The 18,851-nt window shown below is 34.1% G+C and overlaps 2 protein-coding genes across 3 annotated transcripts in view; both read left to right on the top strand.

The window, feature by feature from the left end:
- Positions 1-703: 703 nt before the first annotated feature.
- SPX3 (SPX domain protein 3) lies at positions 704-2,987 on the top strand. The gene is made up of 3 exons (XM_086417272.1): positions 704-1,025; positions 1,948-2,113; positions 2,464-2,987. The coding sequence occupies exons 1-3, from the start codon at positions 777-779 to the stop codon at positions 2,841-2,843; spliced, it is 795 nt and encodes a 264-aa protein (XP_086273398.1). The 5' UTR covers positions 704-776; the 3' UTR covers positions 2,844-2,987.
- An 11,668-nt stretch (positions 2,988-14,655) lies between these two features.
- LOC147391222 (Sec14p-like phosphatidylinositol transfer family protein) overlaps positions 14,656-18,851 on the top strand; it is a 39,263-nt gene continuing 35,067 nt past the window's right edge. For both annotated transcript variants that reach the window (XM_086457375.1, XM_086457374.1), the window contains exons 1-3: positions 14,656-14,904; positions 16,727-17,226; positions 17,534-17,633. In XM_086457375.1, the coding sequence (XP_086313501.1) occupies positions 16,913-17,226; positions 17,534-17,633 (414 nt within the window). In that variant the 5' untranslated portion in view covers positions 14,656-14,904; positions 16,727-16,912. The remainder of the gene's footprint in view (positions 14,905-16,726; positions 17,227-17,533; positions 17,634-18,851) is intronic.

Raw genomic sequence — 18,851 nt, 5'->3', positions numbered from 1 at the left:
TGTTTTGATAATTTCTATAACAATTTAAAAAAAATGTGATTTGATAAATATTTTAAGGTGTACTTTCACAACAATTTCAAGATCTCTCATTCATGAATTGGTAAACTTTTTAAAATTTTATTTTATATTTAGACGACTCATCAGAGTCATAAAACTCACCTTGAGTCATTGAGTCGAGTCTTATTCTAGGAAGAAGCTCATCTTCAGGAGGACACCATCATTTCTTATTTTAAAGAGTATTTTAGAAACATCCCCTATTAAATTGGTGATATTATGCTTACCCTCTTGCAAAATGCAAGATTAGGTTTAATCCCGTTTATTAGTTAACCAACATTATTTTTTCTTAATGATTTAATATGTATATTTGAATTTTTTTTTCAAATTTTGATTTACTAATTTAAGTATTTGAAAAACATTTTGAAAAAAAATAAATAAATCAAAGTTTTGACGTTGAATCATGATGAAAAAGCAACCTTGATTTATGATAGGGGGGTAAGGCTAAAATAGCCTATTTTAAACAAACAAACAAACCAGAAAGTCGTTGGGTAGCTTTGATGTGAAGTTGTGAACAAGAAGCGAATATGCCCAAAGGGAAGGCTCTCTTACTCGTTAACTTCTTTTATTACTTCCTAGTTTTCTACACATCCCCTTCGTCACGCTTAGCATATGCTTTCAAATATTCTACTTTTTTTAATTTCAAGTAATATTTAACCTTCTCGTTCTTCTTCTTCTCCTTCACTTCACACTTGTCAATCTTAAAACTTTGGATTTGAGAGATGAAATTTGGGAAGAGATTGAAACAACAAATTCGGGAGAGCTTGCCAGAATGGAGAGACAAATTCTTGACTTACAAGGATTTGAAGCAGCAGGTTAATCTTATCTCTTCCACACCGATGATGTCCATAAATGGAATTTCGGAATCTCAAAAGGCAGAAGCGGATTTCATCCACTCGTTGAACATCCAGATCAACAAGTTTAATTCATTCTTCATGGAGCAGGAAGAGGACTTCATAATACGCCATCCAGTAAGTTTTATGTTTTTCATTTATATATATGGCTATGGCCTATATGGCCTATATGGCCTATGGGGTTGGTAGGTACTTTGGTAAGGACCGAATTCCAGCTTTTGGATAGTAGCTTCTGGGGAGCCTCGATGAAGTGATAAGATATATTTATTTGTTTTTTTTTAAGATGAAAATGTATTTGATTTTGGTTAAGAGAATCAATTGGATTTCAACGTGACTCGGCCCCGATTCACATTTGAAGCAATTTTCAGCGTTTCAACTTGAAAATGCACCAAGTCGGCTGACGAGTTTTTGACTTTTTGAGCTTAATTAAAGACTATGACTTAAATACCTCCAAAGTTTTTTTTAAGTTAATGACCCAAATATCCAAAAAAAAAATTAGTATGATTACCAAAGTATGTATATAAGCAGTTTTCCCAATTGCAATCTCTACATCTGGGAGTGGTTTACAAACACTGTCCTCAAACAATCGATGTCCCAAGCGAGATTCATATAGGAGTAAGAGATTCGTGAAGAAGTTATTTCATAGAAGCACTTCTATTGAAAGCCATGCTGCCCCAAATGAGGCCGAAGATGATGAAAGCTAGGTCATATTTGGGTCAAGCCAAAGCTGATGGAAGTCTTAACTAAAACCAATTCCATCCAGAGATCAAGTAAAATCCAGTTTCCCACTAATTTGGGATCAGTGAAGATAATTGAAACAAACCCAAAGTAATTCTATCTATCCGGGCTTGGGACTGGCAGTTGAAATTTAAAAGAATCGATTCTGCTGAATTGGATTGTGACCTCTAGTTTGAATTTTTTTTTTAGATTACAAAATCATCTTACATTGAATTGTTGTTGTTTCTTATATATACTACCTGAAATACATATCCTTTTCCTTCCATGTGTAAAGATAAATACTTGTGATGTTGATGTACAGGAGTTGCAACAGAGGATTCAGAGGGTTATTCTCACACTGGGACCAAATGGGAGCCGACCTTCGGAGACAATTTATAGAGAACAGATGGAAATGATAAAAAAGGACATTGTAAATTTCCACGGCAAAATGGTTCTCTTGGTGAATTACAGCAACATCAATTACATAGGTTACTAGTGAATCTCAAGCTTTATTTAACATACTTGTTGAAGAGTTGTAATTCAAGGCCTACAAACCGTATGCCAATTATTACATTTATGAGATCTCCTAACCCTAAAGAGATAAGAGTTTAACTTTCCGCACAGTTAACATCTACATGCTTTTGGTGTATTACTTAGGCTCAGATAAAAAGGTAGGATGTCTCGAGTTCGAGTCTCAGAAGGGGGGACCTAGGAAAAGGACTAAGTTGGCCGATAAGGTTACTAGAGAGGTTGTCAGCTGAAGAGTGTGCTAATGCCCAAATTGTTATTTTGAAATTTCTTAAGATTCTACAAGTGATTAACAAAATAAGTATTGCAGGATTGGCTAAGATCTTGAAGAAGTACGACAAGAGAACGGGAGCTGTGTTACGCTCACCATTCATTCAGAAAGTGTTGCAGCAACCTTTCTTTACCACAGATCTTGTCTCAAAGCTCATTAAAGAATGCGAGAGTACCATAGATGCAGTGTTTCAAACAGTAGACAAGGACGCGGAAAAAGAAGTAAGAAGAGCAGAAATAGAAACTACAACAATGAAAGGACAGAGTATTTTCAGTAACACCGTAGCGGCTCTTGTTAACATGCAAGAGATTAGAAGGTGGAGCTCTACTTACAGTCAATTTTCTCTTCCTCCTCTCAACTTGCCTGACTCTGATCTCATTCAATCCTTCAAATTTAACTCTCCCATTCCCACTCCCTAATATACCACTATTTCTTCCACAATCGTTTGGTATTTGCTGCTTTTTTTTAACAAGAAGAAGATATGCTTATCAGAGCGAAATGTCACATTTGAAGACGAGTTAAGGATTACTAGAATTTATATCAAGGTTCTGTTGATGGAAAAATGTTTGAGCATGCACATTTGAAGCATAATTTTCATGAATGTTTTGGGGAAATGGTGTTTTAAGAAACTGGGTGTCAAAAATGCTGAATAACATTGCAATTGACATTGATTCTCACATTGCTGATGTGGACGTGTGTACAGAACTATAGATCTATGACTATGTGTGCACCTCCACATTAGCAATGTGAGAATCGATGTCAATTTTAATGTTACTCAGCACGACTCTTCTAAAAATTAGAGAATTGGTATTAAAAATTATAAAAATGCTATTTATCCATCCTGGTAGATAACATTATTTTTTTATGAAAATGAGAAAATTAGGAGGAAAAAAAAAAAATTGAACCAAGGTGTTTGAGGCTCTTAGAGCACCAGGCTAATTCTCGGGGCACTTCCACCAAGTAATTTTTAAGATAAAATCCCTGGGGTGGTCCTAAAGGGGGATTCAATCTCAAGACCTCCACTTCCGAAGGTATGGCCTTGGCCAGGCCATCTCACCAAACCTTAGACGGTTAAAATAAGGAATTTATTATTTTTAAAAAGCAATGAATTTGATGCTTTTAAAAGTGGTGAATTCACTGATTTTTTATTATAAAATATTTCAAGTTATTTATTTCATGGTCGATTCTATAATTTTTCAAAATGAGATAATTCCCAAAATGTGATCAACTTTTGACAAAATTCCCATTTCGGCACACTAGTCATTTTAATTTCGAAAACATGTTTAGCGAGATCGTAGGTTTTTCAAAGTGACGATCTCGTTGATAAATAGCAGCGAGATCTCTAGTACTTTTCTTGAAAAATGACAATTTGTTTGTTCATAAAAGCGACGTTCTCACTAAAAAAGCAGTGAGATCACTGCAATTGATTAGAGACATCGTCACTTTAAAAAACCTGTGATCTTGCCGGCATGTCTTCGGAATTAAAATGCGTAGTGCACTGGAATGGGAATCATCCCATATACAGCTCACGAAATGGTAATATATCCTTTGAAAATTCCATATTTGTCGTAACTCTCTCTCTCTCTCTAAAAAGAGAAAAAGAAAGAACGAAACAAGATAACCAAATCTTCTGGTAACTTCACGCCATAAAACCTAGTAGTGATGGATGCAAGCTAGTGTTGGGAAGTGATGATGCCATAGACTTTGGTTCAACTCCTACTTAAGAACAAGCTTACCCATGATAACAATAATTATAAAAACACAATGCTTGTTGTAATTTTAATTAAAAATGATAATTAATGGACCCAAAAGGTGGGATTTCTTTCATGTAACTTGTTAATTTATTTAATTAAATTTTTGTTTATAAATCATCCCTTATCTTAACAAAAGTATTAAAGATTCAAAATAACATTTTCTTACCTCTCTTAACTATGTTTTTCAATGGCGATTGTTCCATCATTATCATATATGAATTTTGAATATTTCAAGAATATTCTTGAAAAATTAAATAAGTATCATATTACGACACTTTCTGATGTTTTAAGGTTGAGCTCAATGATCTAAGATCTTGAGAATGACAGATTTTTTAGGATAAAAACAAGGTTTTTGGTTAAATTGAACATGAGAGTATTCAGGTAATTTTACATGTATTTCATAGTAGACTAAGGTCAAGAGGCAGGAAGAATATCAAATAATCGACATGAAAAATGAAAATTTTACTTAATGGTCCCTGGCACTAACTTTTCTTTCTGATTAGTCCCTGACTTTTCGATGACAGCTAAATAGTCCATTTACTAAATCCATCTTTTCTAAGCACTCCCTCAAACCCAATTTCCCTAAAAAAATTTGGCAAAACTTCTGAAACTACCCTAACTGTTCGACCTCGCCATTTTTCAACAAAAACCGTTTTTTTCCATCTACAAAACTTGATTTCAAGTTTCCATTCTAACAAAAAAAGACATTAAAGAAGGAAGAAAAACTCTTTTTTCTAAGATTTTTTGAAGTATTTTAACAATGTATGTTGTAGTTAAGGTTTTTCTCGATTTTTCGCTTCGTTTTTTTATGAAAATCTATCAAATTAGGTCAATTCTGTGTGTAATAATGTTTGTAGACACCCCAATTTGTACGGGCTCATACTCAAAAAGGGCAAAAAAATAATAGTTTTTCAACAAAATGTGCCAACGGGCCTCAAAGGCCCAAATCACAAAAAATATGACATTTTTGTCAAAATCAAGGCCCCTAAGACCCCCTAAGGGTCTAATGGGCCCACCTAAAAAGACTCGGCATGCTCCCATCTACCCCGCTCCACTCAAGCGTCGATTTTCGACACAGTGGACCAACGGGCCTCGAAAGCCCGAATCACTAAAAAGCGACATTTTGATCAAACCAAGACCCCTAAGGTCTCCTAATGGTTTAAGGGACTCATCAAAGGGATCGGACCCACCCCACCCTTTCCCAATCTTCACCACTCCGCTCTTGCATCAAAAAAATATTCGATTTGCAATAAAATTCTCCAACGAGCATAAAAAGCCTAATTCGCCAACACGTGGCATTTTAATCAATCTAATAATTTATAAAAATCTTAAAAAGATGAAAAATGAAAAAATGAGACTTGGGACACCTATCACCTCCCCTACCTCCCACCGCTCCGCCTCCAAATCCGCAAACACTCTAAGCCCATTCAAAGCCCATGAACCATCGATTTTCCAAAAAACCAATTTCCCACCTTACCCCTTAATCTAAAATTAATCTCATATCACCTAAACCCTAAAACCTACCCACCCTAAAAAAATCCAATCCAAAATAACTTACAAACCGTCTCTAAAATCCAAGCCCAACACAACAAAGCCCACAAGACATTATCCATATCCAATTCATTATCCAACCCACAACTTTAACCCATAAATCATCATCTACATCAAACTAATCACCAATTTATATCAAAAGGTGACACATGTCATCATCCCCTTTCACCTCCCCCATCTAATCACCTACCTCTATCACCTTTCTCTAAAAAATCAACCAATCACATCACCTCTCTCCAAAAATCACCTCAACCCTTTACCACCCATACCCAAACCCATCATCATTTTCTAAAACAATCAACCACCCTCACCTCAACCCATCATCACCCATACCCTAACTTATTACCCTTCTCTAACACCATCAACCACCCACATCACAACACATATCCTATACACCCTAACCTATCACCATTCTCTAACACCATCAACCACCCATCACTTTCCTTTAAAACACTCCAACAAAATCACCTCAACCCATACTTCCCACCATCATCACCATACCCTTTTCTCTAATCAACCAACCATCATCACCAATCAATTCATCTCATCACCATATCACCTTCTCCCTTTTAAAACATGTCATCATCTCATTACCTCTCCCAAAAATCCAAACATTTAACTCCTTACACAACCCATTCTCCTAAATCTAAACACCTCACATCTTCAACCAACCTAATACTCATTCTCCAAACAACTCCCTTATACCCACAGTCCTTCCATCAACCATCACTCATCTCACCCCACCAAACACTCAACCCAAATAAATTTGGGTAGGATCCAAATCATTTGGATCTAAACTCTACCCATTTTCACTCATTATACAATTACCCTCATTTTCACTCGAAATTTCATATCCCTCACCTCTAAAATCAATGTCATTATCCATTCTTTACTTTACCCCACTTTACCCCATTATATCCCTAAAATAATCCCTCAACATCTATAAATACCCATCTCCTCTTTCCAAAAATGATTACCAATTCTCACTACACAAAAATACTACCAATTCACTCTTACAAACTCACACCAAGTCTCACATAAAAAAAATATTTCACTCAATCTATTCTCAACTCATCTCTTCTTCATTTTCATACTAACATTCTAAAAGAGAAAAATATACTCTCACACTCTACTAAGGACCTTAGAAGACATTGAAGAAGAAGACGAAAAGAAATATTGAAGCTTCAAGGTGGGTGCAAAAAAAAAACCCCCTTCTCTCTCTACCTTCTCTCCCTCTTCTATTATCCCCTTATCTCTTTATTTTATTTTAGATGGATTTAGGATAAATGCTCCCCCTCCCTTATCTCCGATAGATTGGACTTCGATCAAATTGAAAGTATAAGGATTGTAATCCCTTTAAAACAAAATCAATTTTAATCCCCAAACTATTTTCGAGGCAATGGGTATGAGGTTCATTCTCGACTCATGAGAATAAACCCTCAACCTTAGCCAATATTTTTCGAAATCACATGTAAACCTCAAGGCATAGGTTTATAAGGATCATTCCCATCAATGGAATGATCCTATAATTGAGCCAAAAGTAAATCCCTACATAGGGTACAAACGCACGACACGTGACATTTTATTTTAAAAAATCAAAATGACCGAGTTCTTTGATGTTAGCACCACATGGTGGGGAGAAAAGGATGCCTAACACCTTCCATTTTCTTCAACCGAGCTACTTACCCCGATCTCGAGGTTGATCGGTACTTTATCCATCGTGAGTCACTAAAATGCCAAAATGTCACTTTTTTCGAAAAATGTAGATCGGATGATCATTCACACCTACTTACAATATGAATGGTGGCGACTCCAAATCTTTGTGGATGTGGCTATCGTAATCGCGAAACCACGTATCTACAATATTATTTTACAATATTTTTATGATTTTTTAAATGTATTTTATGAAAAAGTTTGAAGAAAGAAAATTAGGGTTGACAGTATTTATTAATAATTGTCGAGGTAGACAATTTGATATTAATTATTGTCGAGTCCGACAATAATTATTTATGAAGTTGTCAGTTCTTTCTATTTTTATAATTAATTTTGGTCTCAATAATTATGATGCAATTCCTTCTTGTTGAAGTTCAGTTTTATTTAACAATGGTAAGTGTAGACACTCCATATTTGCCTCAATTGAGTCCGAGAAGACTAAGAAATAATGAAAAAGAAGGAATAGTCCAATGAAGCAACATGCAAAACCCAGAGAACTACCAAAGTAAAAAACCAAGACCCATGGACCTTCTAAAAAGCCCAAATAAGGCATATCTGTACCTTAGGTGTGGACAGACCAAAATTGGCTTGTCCCCATCTAAAGTGTGGACATATCATTTTGAAGCATGTCCGTATCTTAGATATGGATAGGCCAAATTTGCTTATCCACATCTAAGATGTGGATAAACCATTTTTAAGCCTTCCAGCATCTCTTCTTTGGATAGTTTTGATTTTTCCCTATCCTCATCCCACCTACATATGCACAAAATTTTCGCTGGGGAGGGGGGGAAGGGACCACTCCATTTTCAAAGCCAAAAGCTCTTGAGGACCACTCCATTTGGCATATTCTCATACCTCAATCCCTTAAAACACTCCATTTGTCCCCCAACAATGCTTTACCATTTTGGGGATCACATATCTTTTACAATTTTACCCTCATTTTCATTCTCCCATCACTCCACACTTTGGTTTTATAGTCATTTTGCCTAGCCTATTACCTTTGACCTTGGTCACCATAAAAGAAGACTCAAGAATCTCTTATATTTTTACCTTTTTAACCTTAAGGACTTGGTTGGTGCGACTCAAGCTATGGGAAATGATCATTGAGGACAAAGGCATATGAGGAAAGGAATGGCACTTATGGAGGTTTTGTTGAGAATATTATGTCATTGGAAGGATTGAGACATTTTTATCCTTAAGGGGTTTCTCAAGACTCTATAAATAGAAGGCTCCTCAAGACAAATGGGGAGGGGAATTTGAAAATAAAAAATTATGCCCAAATCTCTGCTCTCTTTGGAACCCTTAAAGCTAAAAGAAGAAGCAGTTAGAAAGAACAATGAGACTAACATGAGGTGGGAGACCTAAATGCTGATTTTTTATTTATCTAAGTATTGTTGTTTTATTTAAGTTCAAGTTCTTAACAATGTAATCTTCTTGCTTTCCTTCAAGGGCATAGGGTTGAAGAGAGTAAGTCTTCTCTTTGAGAAATCATCTTCTCCTCTTAAGTCCTCCAATAAGTTCTACTATTATTCGATGTTAATGCAAGTTATTTCAAATTTTTTTTTTTATGTTTATAGCACTTTATTGTCAAGTTCTTTTAGTTTAGTTTCCTTACTTTAATGGCTAAGGAGGAAGAGAGTAATTCTTCTTCATTGAGGTAATCTTCTCCTTTTAAGTCCATTCATGCATACACCTTAAGTACCCACCACTTTATTTATTGTTAAAAAAATGGATTATAAATCAAAGGTCTGTCTTCCTAGATCCGCACCTAACTCTCTAAGCCAACAAAAATAATTTCAAAGTGAATAAAATTGCATGGATATGGTTAGTCTCTCTTTAAGGGCATGTCCATACATGGACATGTCTCTAAGGCCTAACCAAAATAAATAAACACTCCTAAGGGTACATAGATGTTTAAAAACTATCTTAGAGGCAAGTGCAGTGAAATTCATGATGATTCATACAAAATCTTCAAGTTTACAAAAAAAAATCCAACAAGCATATACTTTTGTATATGGCTTGCTCATCACTTCTTTTTTGAGTTTTTGTAAATCGAACTATAGTCTATTGGACTTTTAACTTCTCTATAATCCCTTTTATCTTCAAAAATATGAAAAAAAAATTCAATTTCCTTACTTCATTTAGGGTTTTTTTTAGTAACCATCACTTGGTGGGTGGGATAATGTGTCTAACACCTTCCTTGTCCTTCAACCGAACTGCCCTACCTAATCTCTTAGGTAGACCTAACCCCTTTTCCATTGAATGTGAGTCACTACAAAGTCAAAGATTAAATTTATAAAATTCTATTCTATGGTGGCCATTCATACCTTAACATTGAATGGTGGAGACTCCTAAACTCATGTAGATGAGGTCCAACTCATAAGCTTCACATGTCTACAATAAGTATATGACAATTTAAATATATTTGATTATTCTAAGTATCTTTGTAATTCCACCGACAGAATCAAGCTTCTACCACCGACATAAAGTTTTGAACAAAACTACTTCTAGCTTTTGGGTTATCCTCCTCATGACTTATACATGTTTTTTCACCTTTTATTTCATTAAAAACATTTAAGTAAATATCCATTTATTTTAAGTTTTTTAATGAAATTCAGATTTTACCCCCTCATTTCAGAATAATGGGAATGGTTTTAAGATCCAAATTTCAAATGATCAAAATCTGATTTTTGATTCAAGAGCAAAACGTAAATTTCAATGTTTTCGACAAATTTTTAAAAGTTAATATCTTTCGCGTCACTTTGAATTAGACTATAAAAATTATATGGTGTCAAGTCTTGCATTTAAGGCTTTCATTTTTAAAAATCCATTTTCAATTACGAGAATTTTGAAAAATTAAGTTTATGACATTTAGCCAAATTTTCACCAGTTTTTTTTTTCAATTTTAACAGTTTGCCTTCATGTACCTATTGGAACCCCGTTTTAAAAAAAAATTGATAATTTTCAATTGAATGATCAAAGTGAGTTTGAAAACTTGAAAAAAAAATATTTGATTTGAAAAGATGAAATATGAGAATGTCGAAAGAATGGGAAAGGGGATGAATGGTAAAATGTTAGAATCACACCCGAAGGGTGATGTCTGCATTTTACATTGTATGTTGTGTGTAGGTTGGTGAAAGGATATCCATGAATAATGATTTGGTTGCATGTTTATTTAAATTATATTAGTGCAGAGACGCTGAGTTTTGTTATTTATTTTAGGCCGGGAAACCACAGTTGCATGGTAGGAACTGGATATCCATTCTCAACCTTGTATTGTTAATTTCTCTTTTATTTTGAAAGAAATATATATATATATATATATATATATAATATATATATATATATATGTATGTATGTATCTATTTTGTGAGTTGTTAAAGAGTTCGTGAATGCTTGAAGGGATAGTACACCATATCATTTGGAGTGGTATACTATTTTGGGATGTACGGTGTGGACCACCAAGCTCATACGTGGTATGGGACACGTATGAGAATGAAGTCACAACTGGAATCTAGGTCCATTCCTCTCTATCTTTATCAGTGAATGTGTATTGTAAAGGTGGTCGTATATGAATGGAGTTGTTTACCTTGTAAATCACATGCATGCCTGATAGGCACAGACGAAGATGATTAGTCAGTAATCACTAACAATCTAACAGTAGTCAAATGTTCTGACACATCGAAAAGAGACCAATTGCTTACGATTACGTCAAATAATCAGTCTGAGCCGGATAAATGGTCCCGCAAGTGTGGTAAACATTGACCAGCCACAAAATTAGGAATTACGACTTATTTAAGGAATATCATGTCCTGATTGAGAGGGATCCAGTCGTGAATCCCAACTCTATAATTTTATTACTTCACCATTGCGTATTATGTAACTATTGTTTTATCTTGATATATAAACTGAAAAACGTGCATGTCATTTCAATGTTATCAATTATACTTGTATAAAAAATGAAAATGTATAGTAAGTATTAATGATTGATATTATGTGAACTTTAAAAATGTTTAGCTGCTCATTCATGGCTATATGTATCAGTTAATCGTATTTTCTCTTGTAAAATTTTGCATATGTTAAACTGCTCAGTATGCTTATTCGATCATGTTTAAGAGTAGTTATTAGTAGGAATTGATTGTGGATTTACTGGGTAACCATTGTTACTCATCCTTTCTTTCTTATTTTTTTTTAGTTTCAGAACTTGCAGTTACAGAGGCAGACGCGGAGTCGAGAAGTAAGGAGTACCTGGTTGGTCAGATTGACGACTAGAGTCTGTTGCATGGTGCACACTAGGACTACACCATTTAGTGTTTTCAATTTTGTCCAGAATGTATATAGATTTTGGGGTTGAGTGTTAGATTTATGTTAGAGTGAGAGTATTTTTGTAATCTGGTATATTGTAACTTCCGCAACTCTGATCTATCTTTATGCTGTTTTTATTTTACCATCTTCCGCACCTTGTATACTTGTGACTTATGTTTTGTATAGGATTTATTGGATTTTAGTTTATCAGATTTTCGAGTTCCGTAGAACACTAACGTAAACAGAGGGAGCCATGTCAAATTTTCAAGGTGCCACCTTGAGATCTGACCTTGGGAGTTGTTAGCATTTGGCGGGGTGCCACATGTTTGTTGGATTTTTTTATGAGCCAAGGACTTTGATGGGAATCCATTTGAATTCCACCATTTTGAATTTCTAGGCTTAAAATGAAGATTATGTATTCACTTGGAGTAATTTTTATTGGTTTAGTCTTTAGGAGGTGCCCATGGGTTAGACACAACTATTAGAAGGACTAATAACCTTCATGCATGAGTTGTGTCTTTAATGAGACTTTTTTTTTGTTAGCTTAGAAAATTGGGTGAGGATCTAAAGAAATTATCACCCTTGTCTCTTAACCTTTTGCAAAATAAAATATGAAAAGTTTGTGAGGGTGTGTATGTATGAGATGGATTTAACAAGAGAAGATTACCTCTTAAAAGGGTCTACTCTCTAGCTCTATTACCATCTAAGGAAAAATAAAATAAAAAACTATTATTCTAGAAAACTTAAAGTGCAAGTAAAGAAAGTAAAACATCTATATTATAAAATTTAAATTGCATAGAAATAAATAATGTAAAACAACTTAATCTAAAGCTCTCAAGGTGATTAATGAGGACTTATTGGAGGAGATTACCTCAAAAATGAATTATTCTTTCTCCCCAAGCCTTTAGCAATAATTTAAAGAATTACATTAGAAAACATGAAACTAAAATAAATAAAGAAAATCACTTGAAAGTAAAGAAAAGAGACGAGTAAGAGTAGGGAGATTAGATGGGAAATGAATGGTTTAACCCCACTTTGGTCTTCTTCTTTCTCTTTTTTTTTTCTTCTTGGATTTTTTTTTCCTATGAATTTTGAGAGAGGTTTGAGAGAATAGGAAGGCTAGAGAGGTTTGGGTAGAGTTTTGAATCACCCAAATGAATTTATTTTTCTTAGAAGGGTCTCATACCTAAAACATTCATTACCCAATTATTCTACAAAACAATCTTAATGAAAAACATCAATTCCACCTCCTAACCTTGGCTTGATGGATTTTAACCTACCAATCTTGATCATAAATGGTTAGAATAGTTTTTGGACCCAAAGCTCTAGAAAATTCTTTGTAGATGGTAGAATGGTTGTAGATCTTATGCTTTGAGTCAATTATGAAAGAACCAAACTAAGTGGCATTTAAATTGGTGATAGGTTTTTTGGCGTTTTGGTTACTTATTTCGATAGAGTCTCCAAAAAACTTGGGATAGGTTGGTCATTAGGTAGAAATTTTAGAGAATTCTCTTAGTGAGGACGAAATGGTCATATGCATTGCAAGATAGTCAATTTACATTGAATACCATGGGGACTGTTTGGATTTTGAAAAAAAGGTTAGAAGGCTTGAAGTGGGAATCTACTTTATTGAGTCTTAACAACCTAGGGTTAGGGGAGGTAATTATCCTTAGGTGGGGATCAACCAAGACTTTGACTCAAGTTTAGGAGAATTAGAGGATTATCAAAGGATTCTTGGTTGAGGAAACTAAACGATTTAGGGCATGGGTAAAACTGGAATTGGGAGCAGATTATGAGAGGAAAAATCTTATTTAAAAGGGTGAGTGAGGTCATTTTCTATTGAGAATCTCATGCACACATGGGCTTACTAACTGCTTAACTGAATTGGATGTATGGTAAGTATGGCCAGAAGAAATTAAGACTAGCTTTACTTGAGGTAAGGCCAATACAATTTTAAGCCTGCATTTCACAAAGGTAAAGTTAGTACAAAAAATAGTTTGGCCATATAATCTGTATAGTCAGGCAAAGCTATGCTTGGTTGTACAGTCCATATGGCCAAGTAAAAATTAATTTTTAATGATCAAAATTGATCATTTTTTATTGGTCCAAGCGTGTCCCATTTTTGATCAAAATTATCTCGATTTGATCATCAATGCATGGATTCGAACGAGTTTTCTGGCTTGTTCAATCAAATTGGGGTGTCTATATTAGGTATTTCTATTATGGACGTGTTTTGTTCTTAGTATCCGATTTGATGACAAAATTTACAATCGTTTTTCATTGACAGTTGGGTCATGCAATTTTCTTTGGACATTCTGGAGCAAAATATCACAGTTGATTACAAGACTAACATATGTAATTTTCCATCCATGTTTCAACTCGGTGAAAAAAATAATGATTGCAATTAGAAAAAATACAACAAAATTACTTACCCAAATATTGAGTTCAAATTAATAGAAAGTGAAGTAAAGAGAGAACAATCTGAATTTGTATACCACATAAAATTAAAACAAACTAACACAAATATTTCATGTTGAGAAGTTTAAGTTTTCATTCTTGTAAGTACTTGCTCCTGTTCCAAATGAAATCAAAATCTTAATATAAAATCTTATTTTATTTTATTTTTTTAATTACTTGGTACCATTTCACTAACAAATCATATTGTAAGAAAAAGACTTTGTAATTGAAGAAATTGATCCCATCAAAGACAATATCTTTAAACATTGTAATGAACCTTGCGAGCTAAATATTAAAAAACTTAAAAAAAAAGAGTCTAGGACTAATCAGAAAGAAAAGTTAGTATCAGGGACAATTAAGTAATTTCCCCAAAAAATCGATGGTGACAAGGAAAGCTCGATGTAAAGTGAACTGAAAAGGACAATTTTGCCATTTCCTTCATCAACATGAGTGTTCACGTGTTTGGGTTTCCTTAGAATCGACTCAATTCTCGTCTTCAGTATTCTTTGTCTCTCACTTTGATTTAATCTTGTCATCATTTCTGTCGCAATACATGGAAAGCGAGATTGTTCCTATTCGCGGTTTCTTTGATATGAAACATTCAAAAATTCGAAATTCGTCAATGAAAGAGACTAAGAGATCAGTCGATTCCATTTGCTCCCAGACTTCTGAAACTATCCATCCTTTCTTGGGTCGATCGGTACTTCCCTTTGTTCTTTCTTCTGAGAGTTTTTAGTTTCATAAGTAATTCTTATTTCCATTTTTTAATTCCTTCATTACCGGTTCCACTGATTTGATTCGTAAGAGAAATGGGTTTCTTTTAGTTTTAATTAGAAAATAGAAAGTGAGTTTGGATGTGATTTTGCTTTCACAATTGTTTCTGTCTCACATTCATGGTTTAATACTTTAATAATTCTATCAACGTTAAGGGAATTCGGGGTGTGGGTTTTGTCTTTTTATTTTTAGTCATACATTACAAAGCGATTTCAAATGTTGATATCGCAGATTATTGTTTAATTTGACACAACTCTACTATTTCCTTGCATCCATGGTTTGGATTGAATAATTCAAGTGGTATAAATTTTTTATTTTTTTTAATCAACTTCAGTAATTCTATTAAGATCACCAATGATTTGTTTTTCTTCTATTTAAAAAGGGAATTCAGGTGTATTTTTGTATTTTTATTTGTTATACATTTAATTTGAATTAAATCTTTAATTGGGAACCAATGCAATTTCGAAACTTGACATCGTTGATTATTTTTTGGTTTGACAAAACTCTACTATTTGTACCATTAAGTTTAGTATTTTTTTGTTTTTGTGTGTGTGTGTGTGGGGGCGGGGGGGGGGGGGGGGGTGAAATGTGTTCATTTTATTTCGTATATAAAGAGAGCTTGGTGTGGATTATTTTCTCAGTTGTGATTTCCTTACATCCCTGGTTGAATTGGATAGATCAAGCATTACCATAAAATTTGATCCACATTACTAAATCTACTAGCATCACAAATGGGTCCTTTCTTTCTCCAAAATTATAGAGAAATTGGGTGCTATTTTTGTCTTTTTTTTCCCTTATCATTTTCATACGTTAATTTGCATTGAATAGTCCCCATCATTACAATGACTCCTAGAACCATCCATCCACTCTTGGGTTGATCAGTACTTCCTTGTGTTCTTTCTTATTGGGGTTTTCACTTTCAGATGTGGTTTTTATGACCCTTTTTAATGCCTTCCTTATCAGCTTTGCGAACTTGCTTTGTAAAAAATTGATCCTTCCAATTACTTTTACGGCCAAGATGGTCTTTTTTACAAAGTGGGATTCTTTTAGTTTTCGTTAGAAAAGGAATCTGGATGTATTACTTTTTCATAATGGTAATTTCCTTACTGCTTGGTTTGGATTGAATAATTAAATGGTATCGACCAAATTTGAAGGACTTCATTAATTCTATAGATATTACAAATGGCTTTGTTTTGTCTTCAAACTAAAAGGGGATCTGTGTTTTCCTTTTGTTTGGTATTTTTAGTTAGACATTAGTTTGGATTAAATCCTTTAATGCGAATCAATGTAAGTTTGAACCTTTATGTCATAGAATCAATTCAACTTCGAACCTTTATATTGTAGATTATTGTTTGGTTTGACATAACTCTACCATTTGTACCACTAAGTTGGTTTATTTTATTTTATTCTTTTTTTTCCTGCCTTCTAGCTATGGTTCATTTTATTTCTAAAATATTACGAGAGCTTGGGTGTGAATTCATTTTACCAATTTTGATTTCGTTACATCCGTAGTTGAACTGAATTGTTCAAGCGGTTCTCCCAAATTCAATCCAAATTACTATTTCTACTAAAATCACAAATATATAGTTTTTATCTTCAAAGTTTTTTTTTGGATAAGTCGTTTCATCTCCAAAGTCAAAGGGAAGCTAGGTGTTTTTTTTTTGTCTTTTTTGTTTTCATGCATTTATTTGGATCGAATAGTTCAATGGGAAGTGGTTTAATATTGATCCTTCATATTCATATTGCAGGCTATTGTTTATGCAATAGATTTGGCTCTGTGTGTTGGCTCTATACTTGCAACTTTGACATCATGGAAGGGACTAAATTGGATCTTACAAAAGGAGAAATGTCTTCCTTTTAAATGCACTTATGCCTCCATTGAAAGGAAGTATTAATGATATAGCTACCTCCAAAGGTGTTGGAGAAGGGGGCAAATGAGTCATCATGAACCACAATATAAGAGCGGAAGGATTAACTCTCTTCAATCACCCCTCGAAGAACATTGGCATCTCACTCAAGAACAAAACAAGCGTTTGTCTTTACGAAATCTAAGCTTTAAGTTCGTGATGTCTTATCCTTTGAAGTTCTTAGACTCGTTCAAGAGAACCGGAAGGACCAAGAGCTTGCAAATAATTCTCGAAGGATCTCATGAGACAAAAGATGAAGAGCTTGTTGAGTCTTTTCGTAGATTGCTTTTCGTGGAAGGTTTCCTACCAGGGAACCATGATGACTATCATACCCTTTTACGGTAAGTTTGACAATAACTGAAATAAGTAGATGACTTAGTTGTTCTCATTCGAAATAAGGACCACAAATATATTTCTTTTTTTCCCCTAATATTATTATGTGCCAGATAGGATAGGGTTGTCATTCAAATATCATTTTTTACACCTTATCTCATTTACTGGAATTTGCAATATGACCTTATTTTTCCATTTTAGTCTATCATGAACCACACCTATGTCTTTTATGTTAGATAGAAATCAATGTTGTGATTGAGTTATTTTTGATGGTGTATGCATTATATACTAATGCTTTGCATATATCTCTCACAGTTTCCTACGAATGAGAGATTTTGACACGCAAAAAGCGAAAGATGCATATTTAAAAATGCTCAAGTGGCGTGAAGACTATGGGGTTGATGTGATTGCCAAGGTAAATCCTTAACTAATCTCTGTGATAGATTTTTAGAAGAGTAATGGTTGTTTAATGATTTCTTGTGCATTATACATATATTGATCTTTACGTATATAAAAAAATAATATATATATATAAGTTCTGATCCCTCAGGGACGTTTGCATCGTCCCATTCTTTTATGGACTGTAGTGGCCCTTATGAGAACTTCAGGAAATAATACTTTAGTTTGGGTTTTTGGTCGTTTTGGAATTATCAATAAAAAAATTGTTTACTTTCGATTCCTCTCTCAAGCTCAATCCTTCAATTTTCACTCCCAAGCTCAACTTAATAGAGAACTCCTCTCTTTCTCTCAAGCTTTATCCTTCAAATTTCAATCTTCTCTCTCAAGCTCAACCTATGGGAGAGTAATTTGAGTTTCAGTTTCAATCGTCTCTGTCAGTTTCAGTTTTAAATGAGTAATTTGAGGTTTCTTCTCTCAAATTCTTCTTGTTTCCATTTGCAGGTTCTTTGAAAGAGCTTCATAGGTACTTTATCTTCTTTGTTTTGGTCAGTGATTGCTATAATCTATCATTAGATTTGCAACCTACCTTAGTACCTCTAAAGCTAGGGGAAAAATAGCCTGATTCGATCACCTAATTAATTAAATTGGTTTGTGATTTGTGGGTGTTTTAGGAATTTTAGGTGGCAATAATCTTGATTTTTGACCTAACTGATTATGGAGCTTATCAATGAATAAGTTTGTGTTTTATTGATTTTATGAAGGTAAAGGTACCCTATGGGTACCTACTTTTGTGCAATTTAGACAGAGAGAAGGAGAGGGGAAATCAAAAGTCTATTTTCAATTAATTATTTGACAATGACAAAATTCCAAACTAAAGTAGCATTTCCCTAAGTTCTCCTTTAGGGAAATTTTGTTATATAAAGAATGGGATAATGCTAACGTCCCCAAGAGGTCTTGGACGTTAGCATTATATATATATATATATAGCTAGAATTTGGTTATACATGAACAGCCAGGCTGTTCGTGTGTGTTTGTGCGACAGCCCTAGGGCTTTAGTTGACTCGTGGTGGGCTATTTATGTAATGGGGCCCACCTTATATTATGTATGTGGGCCCTGCATACTTTTTATTAGCTGTTTTTAATAAATAAAGAGAGGCCGAACCCCTTAGCTTAGGAAAAACCCAAAAACCTAGAGCAAGTAGAAGATAAAAGAAAGAGAAGAATAAGAAGATTA

The sequence above is a fragment of the Akebia trifoliata genome, chromosome 11 (assembly GCF_017979445.1).
Source record: "Akebia trifoliata isolate Shusen 1 chromosome 11, ASM1797944v1, whole genome shotgun sequence".
Classification (NCBI taxonomy): domain Eukaryota; kingdom Viridiplantae; phylum Streptophyta; class Magnoliopsida; order Ranunculales; family Lardizabalaceae; genus Akebia; species Akebia trifoliata.
This window is presented reverse-complemented; position numbering and strand designations above follow the sequence as displayed.